Source organism: Peromyscus eremicus, chromosome 17, assembly GCF_949786415.1.
Source record: "Peromyscus eremicus chromosome 17, PerEre_H2_v1, whole genome shotgun sequence".
NCBI lineage: Eukaryota > Metazoa > Chordata > Mammalia > Rodentia > Cricetidae > Peromyscus > Peromyscus eremicus.
Genome location: NC_081433.1, coordinates 49,901,173 through 49,913,767, shown reverse-complemented (window position 1 = coordinate 49,913,767; position 12,595 = coordinate 49,901,173). Strand labels below are relative to the sequence as shown.

General features: G+C 45.7%; 1 protein-coding gene across 2 annotated transcripts in view; it reads right to left on the bottom strand.

The window, feature by feature from the left end:
- The window catches only part of Sh3rf1 (SH3 domain containing ring finger 1), a 161,151-nt gene that overhangs the window by 25,523 nt on the left and 123,033 nt on the right, over nucleotides 1-12,595 (bottom strand). For both annotated transcript variants that reach the window (XM_059244219.1, XM_059244220.1), the window contains 2 exons: nucleotides 8,943-9,053; nucleotides 522-697 (listed from right to left, as the gene is read on the bottom strand). In XM_059244219.1, coding sequence (XP_059100202.1) covers nucleotides 522-697; nucleotides 8,943-9,053 — 287 coding nt within the window. The remainder of the gene's footprint in view (nucleotides 1-521; nucleotides 698-8,942; nucleotides 9,054-12,595) is intronic.

Below are 12,595 nucleotides of genomic sequence, written 5' to 3'. Positions count from 1 at the left end.
TCTGAACTCTACGGGTGCGGATTCAGAGAGGGCAGAAGCCTTCTTTCTGTTGGCAGCAAACCGCACGGGGCCACTGGACCTTTCTGGATGCTTATTGCTGAGGATTTACAGCCTTCTATATATGCTCACGGCAGGGAGACCTGATGCGTGTGCAATACCTTCCTGCTCCTGCTGCAAGGAATGAGAAAGGAGACAAAAAAGGTCACTCAGGAGCTTTGCAAAAGAAGAGCCGATCTCTATGCAGACAACCTATAAAGAGGAGAAGAGAAATTTCCCTAAACGCCGAAAGGCCTTGTCTCAGCAGGACAGCCATCAACCAGGCTCAGGTTGGGCTCGTTTTATTTAAGTGTCTTCCTAATTCTATGCGTGACCAGGTAGAAGTTTCCAGAATACAAACCACTTACTTGGTCAGCGTTAAGCCTGTCGGCAAGCTCATCTCTGACACGTGTTCCTTGCTTCCTGTGGTTTGGGCTTGGTTGGACAGGAGTGTTTGAACAGTGATAAAAGACAACCTCACTTACACGCTGGGGCGAGTCTGAGGCCGTAAATGTGCAATCTGGTCGGTGGATCCCGCCACAGGCCTGGGTCCCACTCCAGCAGCAGCAGCAGCAGCAGCAGCAGCAGAGGCGCCTGGCGACGTGGAGGCCAGGACAGTGGCAGCCAGGAGAGGGGGTGGGGGAAGAGGAGGATTCATAGTCTAATACAGGGGAAAAAACGGGGAGAAAGGCACAAACAATTTATATGTGTGTGTGTGTGTGTGTGTGTGTGTGTGTGTGTGTGTGTGTGTATCTCTTCTATGGAAGGTGGAAGGTAAAAATAACCAGAACAGAATCCACATACAACAGAACCAGCAGACTGCTCATGAAATACCCTTTTTTAAAATATCATTTTAAAGCCACAACGTTCTTTTCAGCAAACAGGTAAGCAGTCAGCCTTCAGGGGAAGGGAAAAATGACTGTACAAAAGTTTAAGATTCATAACATGCCCAAAGTACGGAATTGGGGCTGGAGAGGTGGGTGGCTCAGTGATGAAGAGCACTGGCTGGCTGCTGTTCTAGAGGACCCAGGTTTGATTCCCAGTGCCCACAAGGCAGCTCACTACCATCTGGAACTCCAGAACCAAATGATCCAATACTGGCTCCTGCTGGCACCAGACGCCCACGTGGTGCACAGACATACATGCAGGCAAAACATTCACACACATAAAATAAATAATAATTAAAAAAAAAAAGTACAGATTTGGACAAGAATTGAGACCCCTTTCAAAGGAGCTGCTATAAGGTCATGCCGTTGGCGAGAATTAATTTTACGATGGGTTTTTGTACCCTGAAACTTACATACATCACACAACGACTTAGCTGCGCTGCATCTCAAGATGCTCCTCCGGCAGCCATTTTTTTTGATGCCTGGTCTCCAGAGGCCAAACAATGGCAAGCCACAGTCACGAGGCTATTGTTGCTACCTTTACTTTGCCTTTTCTTCCCTTTGCCAGTTTTTGAAATTCAGGACTATCAAGGCTGGTAATCTTTAACACACACACACACACACACAACCAGTGAGAAGCTGCTGGGTCCTTTATGGGCAGTCTAATGGGGTTCTGCCCACAGGGCTCCATGAAAATCAATGGCGCCATTGTTACCTTCTGATCTAGAAACCCCAGATAACTCTTCAGGGACGGTACACTGAAACTCCTGGGAAAGCAGGCATACAAAGCCTGCCTGAACCCCTGCCTCGCCCTCCCCAAATCTTTGAACCGCTAGAGGTAAATAAAACCCGAATCAAGGGAGAAGTAGAGAAAGGAAAGAACTCACCTGGGAAGCATAAACAGCTTCTACACACCAGCGTGTCAGTGAGAAAAATCCAGTGGTTTGAAAGCAGATTTTAAGTCAATCCATTTCAAAAAATTTTTAAATGAAAATAGAATCCCACTAACACTTATCTATCTATTAAAGCGCACAATTCCAGACATCCACACATTACTAGACACGTAACTGTTTCACGTGTTATAGTTAAGTTTTTGCTAACGTGGCTTCTGGTGAGATCTTTCCCACACTGCCACAGACCACTGAGTGCAGAAGTAAATGAGGCGTGGACTGCTTACAGAGTGCCAGCCTGGACAAGACAGGGTGTTCAAAAGGTCATGAAGAAGTCACCTGGTGCTCTCCACACAAACAGGGCAGCATTTAGGTCCATTATTCCTCTGGAACTGCACGCTCCAAGGCTCAGAGCCCTGACCCTTTAAGTGGAGGAGAATCAGGCATTCTTTCTGTCTGGCCTACTTCCAACAACAAAGCAGAGAAAAATAAAGATAACCCAGGCAAAATAGTGAGACAACGTGATCTGTGCTGTTCCAAGATAACGCCACGTCTGAGGCTTGACGGGTGAGGTGGGTCGGGTCTAACTGCACCCAGAGGGATACATGGAGAAACCAGGAAGTCACCATTGGCCTGATTATCACTTTGATCTTTCTAGACCCGGTCTCAAGAGTGTGGCTACAGAAGGAAAGGCAGAAGGCAAAATGGCATGTCTTCAACAAGGAAATATAATAAAAAAAATTTTTTAAAATGAGCAACTGAGCCAAATTATGTCTTAGAAAGAGGCAAAAATAAAAACAAAATCCCCTTATGGACCTGATAAAAAACAGACCTCACACTTTAACGAAACATAACGAAGGGTCATAGCTTGTTATAAAACAGTAACCAAATGTCGTTGCTTATGAAAGAAGAGTCATGCACTGAGATACGGCAGACAAGGGGACATTCACAGGGACGGACAGACAGACCCGAAGCTCGTGTCTAAGAGAAATACAGCCATCTCTTTTCGTTTCTGACTGAGAAGAGATGCTCTTTTCATAACACTGGGCAGACTGTTTCTTTCCCTCTCGACACTGAGGGAATATGCGTTGGACTGAGAATGCCCGATTAAAATCAGGAGTCCTAGACGCTGCTTGGTCCCGTGGGCTGGGGAAATGACAGGGCTCTCTGAATGCAGAGCTTGATACACCAGGAAGGTCTGTGGGTTGCTTTATAAACAACCTCCACTACAATAATGGCGCCGTGGAGGTTCAAAAGGTGATCGCCCTGCACTGTACTGTAGGCAGTTTGCTGTCTTATAAGACCTGCCATCTCTATAGAAAAGAACCACAGCCTACGTTCACCCGGACTTGACCTGGAGACCTACCTATTATACTGGAGTCTAGGCCAGCCAAGGCACCAGAGATGCACTCCCCCTACCAGCAAAAAAACCCCTACAGGTCTTTGGGTCCCATCCTGCTCATCAAACACGGGACTCAGGTGTGGCCTGCCCATGTGAGATGGCCATCTTTTGTCATGCTAAGGTTCTGTTCCCCCTAGCTTACTGACAGGTCTTGCAGAAGCGATGTCGTGTTTTTGTTTGTTTGTTGTTTGTTTGTTTTCCAACCAGAAAGGGTGACAGATCTCTACCCTGGCCAGCTTGTGGGGGCAGATCCAGTTTCCCAGACAGGCAGTGTCTTCTAGTCAGGAGGGGCCTGCTGCAGGACACTAGACCTCATAAGTAAGAAGTTCATGTACGCGGGGGGCAAGCTGGTCCTTCCTAGCATGATTTCCTCTTCTTGCCCTTTCATGAGACCAGCACAGAGAACAGCTAGATCTGAATTTGGCTAAGGCTGGGAGAAACACACAGTCGGTGTCCAGCCTGGGGGCCGAGGGCTGAAGGCCAGCTTACCACTAGAGTGCATTGCTTTGGAATTTTAGGCCCAAGTTCAGGGGACCAATCACAGGCTCCGTTCCTTTTCAATGTCTCTTATGCGTGCCTGTTCCTCACACGTCTCACAGAAAACGAGTCCGTTGGGAAAACACCAATTTAATATCCCTTAACCCATCACTGTGGCTACCTAAGCCTCTACCCTCCGTTCAAAGTACTTTCGACCCTACTCATCAGCATCTCTAACTGGTCTTTCTGGGATGCAGGATCTCAAACACAAACTCGTTAAAGAGAACAATGCCACTGATTTTAGCTGTACTGCTATATGTAACTAACTTACTGCTTGACATTTAGTCTCTAAGAAAGGGGAGAGATTTCCATGGTAGTTAACTGTGTAAATTATGGGATGTCTCTCTCCTTACAGTAATTAGGGATGGTGTGTACGCTGCTCTCTCCAAAGGCCAACGGATGGAAGGCAGTGTTACGATTTAAGAGGCTCTGGAGGCAGAGTCTGACTTACTCGTGCTGCACTGGCTCCAAGCTTTACAGCCAGAAGGCAGGAGACCCCCAGGGAATGCTCTGTGCTTGTGAAACATTCTGTGCTTCCCACTGCCTCTTAGGACAATACCATTCGGATCTAGAAGTTTCTAAACCTGAGATCCTAGGGTGCTTTTCTGTGGTTGCTATGAAAGTTCTAAGCTGGGTGAGGTGGTCCCAACATTTGGGAGGCTGAGGAAGAAGGATCATGAGTTCAAGGCCAGCCTGAGCTACATAGAGACTGAGGCTAATCTGGGCTACACAGCTAGACCCTATCTTGAAAACCAAAACTATATATATATATATTCTGATCAAAAGAAAAAGAAACTGTTTGATCATACCCTACACCTCATCCTGATTTTCAGTTCTTCTGCCAAAGACTTCCCTTCTACCCCACAAAGCAACAAGGCTTATGGTCTCTGCCTGTGCCCTACTCCTGATACAGCAGCTCATTGTTCCCGTTGACAGAAATGGTGGTGTCCTTGATTACTAACTATATACTGTCTATTATGAGACCTGACACCATTTAATGATCTTTTGTTTTTTTTATGGGCTTTTTTGTTTGTTTGTTTTTTTGACAGGAGGTCTCATGTAGCTCAGGGTGGACTCAATGTCACTGAGAGTGACCTTGAACCTCTCATCCTGCCTTCATTTCCGTAGTGCTGGGACTGCAGGTGTGCACCACTGTGGTGATATATTGTGTACCCTAATAAACTTGCCTGAGGATCAGAAGACAGAGCCAGCTACTAGATTACACTGAGGCCAGGCAGTGGTGGCACACACCTTTAATCCTAGCACTTGAGATCTCATGCCTTTGCTTGGGAAGCACACACGCCTTTAATCCCAGGAAGTAATATGGCAGGGCAGAGAAAGGTATATAAGGCGTGAGGAAACAGGAACTCTCTCTCTTTAGACTGAAGATTTCATAGAGGTAAGAACTAGTGGCTGGCTCTTCTGCTTCTCTGATCTTTCAGCTTTCACCCTGATATCTCGCTCTGTTTTTTGTTTTTTGTTTTTTTTTTTTTATTACATATACCACTAGTTTATCTTTTACCAGGGATCAAACCTGAGGCTTCATGCATAGTAGGCTGGCAGTCTACCAACTGAGTGACAACCACAACCCTAATGTTTCTACATGCATGTGCGCATGCACACACACACACACACACACACACACACACACACACACACACACACACTAAATCTCAGAATCCAAGTGGTTGGAAGGTAAAGGCAGGAGGATCAGAAGTTCAAGGTTATCCTTAGCTACACAGTGAGTTTTAAGGCCAGCCTGGGCTACAAGAGATACTGTCTCAAAAGGGAGGGAAACAAATTTAAACAGGGTTTCTATCCCTTTAGAATTAAACCTATCTGTAAGCTACTGCAGGCAGCATCTGGCTTTCATGACCTGGCTGCCTTGTGATGCTTCGCAGCTAAAGGTATCACAGAGTACCGGCGATTACTCCTTGTGGGCATTCTTCTGCCCCTGGACTGGAGATGCAGGACGAAGAGCTTCACCTTCCTCATCCCACAAAACAAGTCAGAAACAACAACAACCAGCTCCTATTAATAGGCTCATGCCTGAATCAGACAGCTGTGATACTTCTCCCGCTCATGATGGAGGAGACTTAACATTCTCACTGCTGCATGTGAAATGCTGGAGACATATGCTCATAAATAACTTCATTCTGCATTAAAGATTTAAAGGTCTCAATTTATGAAAAAAGCACTGGAAATAATTTTCATTTCCTATCCCAGGGGTGGCATTTACTTCCTATAAATCCATACCATGAAAAGCCTCTTGTTTTTTTCTTTCTATCAAGCTACATACTATTGCTATGATAGCAAAGTCTCCTGAAATATTGCAGACTTTAAACAGAATCCTTGCCACAATTAACTGGAGGTACAAAGGGCGCGAGGGTATGTGTTATTGAGTTTCCCACCCAAACCCATCATTAAATCCACAGTGCTTCTACCAACCTACCGGAGACTTGGAGATCTACCCATCTCTTGGGATGATAGGCAAGCCTGTTTATCATTAGTTTTTCATTAAATGGAGCTGGCACAGTAGACAGTGTTTAATAAATCTCTCTCTTGCTTAATATGCAGTCTTTCTTATAAAAATCCTAGGATAAAAATGACTGAACATGAATTAATTTTTATATGCTCTCCTGTGGCCTATTCCATTGATTTGCCCCGGAGTCAACCCCCAGCAAAGAACTGGCCATTTACTATATTATAAAATTGTCAGTTCACCAGGGCTAAAACTTGGCCAGCTTTGTATCTTTTATACTAATTAATTTTTCTAAGATCAGAAAAGTCAGTCATCCCTATCCCCCTTAAGACATGGAGTCAGAACGCTTCCATGCATGGGAGTCCTCCAGTGTGGAAATGCACTGCGGTTGTATGTGCTTTGTTGGTGGGAAAGAAAAAAGAAGTGACTACCCTGGAGATTGGAGGGCAGGACGGGTTATGAAATTTGGCTTTAGTGAAACATCCGTGGCTAACTGAATCTTATGGAAACCACATTTACTGAACATTCACTGAGCTCCATCTTCTCCCCAGATGAATCAAGGCCATGTCTCCTTCACGAAGCAGCTGTCTTAGCAAGGAAGCTGTAATCACTCAGGGAGCATTTTAAAAAAGAAAAAAAAAAAAAATCCAACAACTTTAACCTGTGAGTAGAACATGCCAGTGTCCATTTAAATAGAACACGAGCCAGGTGGTGGTGGCGCACACCTTTAATCCCAGCACTCGGGAGGCAGAGCCAGGCGGATCTCTGTGAGTTCAAGGCCAGCCTGGGCTACGAAGTGAGTTCCAGGAAAGGCGCAAAGCTACACAGAGAAATCCTGTCTCGGGAAAAGAAAAAAAAAACAAAAAAACAAAAAAACACGATTTACTCTGTGAACGTCTTTATAAGTCTAAATGAAGTCAGGTAACAGCTGTAGTTTTTTATGCCCCACCTTGTTTTAAGACTTGGCTTTTCATTAATTATGAAATGTATGAAGCCAAAATTAATATTAAAGAAAATGAAGCGAATGGAAAATGAAGACAGTAAGATTAGATGGAGTCTAAATATTGACTAATATGTTACGAGGTCCTGGCTACAAATTCAGCTTTAAGGGTACCAGCAGAGGAAAATCTCTTTACAACACACATAAAATCCACAACCTAAAAACAAACCAGTTGCTTGAAGGCCTCACTGTGACTGGTACAGAGAGCAGGGAAAACTACACCCAACTACACCAGGCTCTCCAGTGGCATCCTTAGGGGAACCAAGTCTCCTGTCCCAGCCCCGCCTGGAGGAGTCCTCGGTAGAGAAACAGTGACCACCCTCTCTCCATTCTCCCACTCCATCATTGAGGGAAGTCAGGGCTCTGAGGAGCTCAAAGAGGGACCCGGAGGCAGGAACTGAAGCAGAGACTGTGGAGGAAGGCTGCTTACTGGCTGGCTTCTGTGGCTTGCTCAGGGACCTTTCTTACATAGCCCAGACCTACCGCCTAGGGCTGGTACTTCCCACAGCAGTCTGGGCCCTCCTGCATCTCTCAATAATCAGGAAAATGCCCTACAGACATGCCCACAGGCCGGTCTTGTTGGGGGCAATTCCATAACTGAAGTTCCCTCTTCCTAGGTTTGTGCCAAACTGACCAAAACTAAACAGCACTGACCCTGAGGCTGAAAGATGCTGAGTAACTTTCCCAGGGTCACATGACAGATGAAAGGCTGAACCCCAAGTCTGTCCTTTCCCAAGTCTGTCCTATCCCAAGCCTAACCCTCCAACCAGCCATGCTGTTTCTCAGAGAGGATCATCAAATACTGCAGGTGCAGGACCAGGGAGGGTGATGCCAGGATCCAGATACCAGGCCGTAGGACTGAATGATGATATCTAGCCTCATTCTACTCAGTGCTGGAACCAGGATCTGAACATGGAACCAAGACATTAGCCGGAGTGAGACAAGTCTCATATTCTCCAGCTCCTTGCTGCTCAGTGCATTGTGATTTTGGGAAGCAAGGAGGCTGTTTTTCTCTACTACCCAAGGGTATATATATATATTTGCTTGTTTTTCTCCACTGAGTTCTTCTTTATCCATCTCCCTTGCCTATTATGATTCTCCAGGTCAACACACCCCATTCAGATGTCTCTATGCAAATGACAGTTAGAGTCTGTCTGTGGAATGGCAAGTTTTTTAGAAGAAAAATCGACATACCCCCACAGGACCCTCCCTGGGCAGCAGGGACCTTGAAAGAACCGCTATGAGCTACAGAGGAGCAGACACTAGAGATGAATCCTGAAATCAGACATTTGGCATCAACTTATTGTGTGAATGAAATCAAGCCACTTAGCCTGGGAAGATCCGTGTCTTCGGCATTTCTATAAATGAATCTCTTAAAAAGAATAAGCAGGAGCTAGAAACCCCAAAGAAATAAAAGTGAAGCCTTTGGGAAATCAAACTGAACTTCAACAAAATTAAATGTATTTTTCAGAGTTCTCATAGCTTCAGGCCACAGATTGCCACCATTAAAAACTTTGCAGGCAGCTGGCAAGGAACCGTCTAACTTTTTTTTTTTTTTTTTTTGTGAGACTACAGAGACAACAGGCGGAAGGCCGACACTGATCCCACCTCGCAAGCATCCGTGCGCACTGCAGGTGTCTCGGAATGTGCCGGGTCATCAAGACTTAAACACCTCAAAGAGAAGGAAAGACACAGAAATGGTACTTACTCCAAGGGCAGCTTGGTAGGAGACTTCTGACGGGAACGTGAACGAAGGGCCAGTTGTCACAGGGCTGCTTGGGGGTGGGGTCACAATTAACCCAGTGGTGCTTATGTGAACCTGAAAAAGAATAACAACTTATTAAAAAGACAGCTGCATTTATTTATTTATTTATTTATTTATTTATTTATTTATTTATTTATTTTTTAATTTTGGTTTTTCGAGACAGGGTTTCTCTGTGTAGCTTTGCACCTTTCCTGGAACTCACTTGGTAGCCCAGGCTGGCCTCGAACTCACAGAGATCCGCCTGGCTCTGCCTCCCGAGTGCTGGGATTAAAGGCGTGCGCCACCACCGCCCGGCCAGCTATATTTTTTTTTTTAAAATCTCTCTCTCTGTTCCTGTTTCCCCCTGCCTCTGCCCCCCCCACCCCGTGTGTGTGTGTGTGTGTGTGTGTGTGTGTGTGTGTGTGTGTGTGTGCGCGCGCGCGCGCGCGCGCGTACATGTGTCACAGTGCCATGTGGAGGTCAGAGGACAATCTCTGATATTGGCCTCACCATCTACTTTATTGGAGATAGGGCCTCTTGTTCATCCACAGTTACCTAGGCCACCAAACAAGTCAGCTTGTGAGCTTCTGGAGAGTCTCCGGTCTCTGTCTCCCACCTTGCTGTGGGAGTGCGCTGACTACGGATGGACTGTGCCTGGCTTTATGTGGGTTCTGTGGATCTGAACTCAGGTCATCGCGCTTATATGGCAAGCGCTTTACCAAGCCCAACCCAAGTTCACCATATTAAATGCAACAGATTCCACTAGCAGAAGTCTCATTAAAAAAGAAATCTGTCTATCAAGTTATTTGGGGAAGGCAAAATCCTTTTCACTGTATTCAATCCCAATTTTTTAAATGAGCTGATAAGTACCAGAAGTGCCAGTCACTGCAATGTGCTATTTCATACAACATGCTACCTCATTTTACATGCTACCATGCATGAATCCAAATGTTTGGACAGTCACCCTGGGGTTAAACCAGCTTCACGGTCCCGTGAAGACCCCACTAAGGTAAGCTGTGGCTCACCATTCACCCCTCTATCGATCTGTCAAATCTATGTAAAATACCTAAGGTATTTTGCTGTTGTCCAGATCTTGGCTTCAGACTTCTATCTTTCAGTGAGGATTGGCAATGAAAATGCAGCAGCCTAGACGTACCTATAGCCGAGAATCCGTTACAGAACCTTAAAGGAACAACGTCAAGTCAAATTGTTTCAAAGGTGCCATCCACGATACTACCTGAGATTAATTTACTAGAAAGAAACTGAGTTAGTTAGGTCATTTCAGGGCCTCCTATGACTTGATCCCCGGCACTTGGGTTGCAGGGCGGATACAGCTGCAGCGTGTTGGGGGTACTACTTGATGCTGCAGACACGGCGAGAGTAGATATCCCGGTGGATGGGAGGGTCTCTTGTTCTCCAGCATGTAGAGCGATACAGTGGGCCGGCACCCATTTCCCCATGGAACCACAAACACTAGTCAGTCCCTTGTACAAGAGCTAGGGAAATGGGAAGAGTTGGGGACGGAGAACAGGGGGCAATCGGATGGGCCTTCTTGCTTCTCCCGAGGACAAGGGCAATATAAAAATGCCTCAGAAACACTTGACATTATGAATCACACCTCCGGATGGTACAAATAGAAGTATCATGGCTATGGTCAGGGGCAGACCACATGTCTTCATGTGCTGGACAGATATCAGCCTCAGATACCTGTGAACATGTGTGTTGGGGATCCACCTGCACGGCACAGCTCAGAGGTCATCTAGTTCAGTCCTCACTCAACACCCTCTGACCCTCTGCCACTTGGCCATCCTACTGATGGAGACTGTGGATAAGACAGTAAGATCTTTAAGTTGTCACCTACGGCACGAAGACATGGACTTCTCATACGATGCAGAGGTGCGGCCCAAGTCACCTCATTTTCTAAGTACCATTATTCCAGCACTCAACTGTCCCTGCAGCTGTATCTATGAGATCTCATTCAGGTGAAGGAGACAAATGGATATGGACTTGTTTAGGTCTGTTTCTTTTTATTTTCTGCTAACTGTAACCCAATCAAACCCTAATTAATACACTGAGAGGAAAAAATTGAATAAAAGAAAATTTAAGCTAAAGGTGAGCGTGAGTAAGGAAAAGGAAGACTTCGTGCCAGCGGCAAAGACAGATTCAGGGACAGACAGCATCTCCTGGGGTAAGCTGGTTTGAACAGCCTGCCAATGGCCATTTCCCCGGCATGCGCTCATCTCCGTGATAAGGACAGTGTGTGTGCCTGTGGAGCAGGCGGTACCCACTCACATACTCAAAGCTTCCTTGTGGACTGAGGATCCCTCTGAAGCTCACGGTGCCCTAGATAAGTGGTGTTTTCTGTAAACCTCAGCGGGAGAGCCAGGCGGGCACTTCACACACCTCCCATCCTGAGCTAGAAATAACTTCTCCCCGAGGCAACACGCCACCACTGAAAACAACCCACTGGTTACAGAAGTGGGGGGGGGGGATGGGAGAAGGGGGACTGTTTCAAGAAAACAGACAGAGCCTTGTTTCCCAAACTACTCAGACTCAAACAGAAATAGCCCACTTTCACAGCCTTCACCCCCAGCTGTGGCGTGGCAGCGTCAGACGTGCCGACACCTGACTGCTGCGTTCTCCACAGGACGCAACACTTCCCTGGTCACCTTTCTTTTCGTTTTAACTTTTTCCTCTACCAAAAAAACAAAAAAAAACACAGTCCACTATTTTAAAGCTCTTCCCATTCAAGGCCGTCAACGTACCTCACAAGAGCTCGAATCTACGTCAGGAAAATCTCACTGTGCCAATGTGGCTAGTGTCACGTACCCAAAACAAACTCATTCAAAACCATTGATTTTCTGTTAGTGGATCGTTATCAACCCTTACTCAAAAATCCATTCTGAGTCTCCCCAGTTCACTTCGGACCTGTACTCTGGTCTACAACCCAACTTCATGCTCTGATCTAAGACCCATGTCTTTTCTTTCATTCTTTTTTTTTTTCTTTTAGATTTATTTTATTCACATGAATGCTCTGCCTTCACACATGTCCGTGGACCACATGCATGCCTGGTGCCCGAGGAAGTGATGGGCCTCCATGTGGGTGCTGGGAATCAAACCTAAGTCCTTCATAAGAACAACAAGTGCTCTTAACCACTGAGCCAACTCTCCAGCCCCGGTGTCTATTTTCATGAGACCATTGGTTATACGAAAGGTAACAGCGTTTTTCTCTTCATCTAGTTTTCAAGCGACTCATCGCTTGAGCAAGCATTTGAGTGCCCGCTGATGCATGCCATATGCAAGGTTATCAGTGAGCAAAATGAAGACCCCCTACCATCCTAGCACTCATGTTCACATATCCGTGTATGTTCTATTTTCCTTCACGAAAACCAAAAGTTCTATAACCTTATCACTTGCAAAACAACAAACAAATAAATAATAAATAAATTAGAAGCCCCCCCCACCCAAAAAAAAAAAACATAGTCCCATTAGGAGTAAATACATTTAATTCCTGACTTGCTGTGTCAATCCAGAGATGTCAAATCAAACAGATAAGAAAAACCAACTTCTCATAAAATTAACCAGGAATGCTCAATTTGTAGTCTACAGCGCCATAT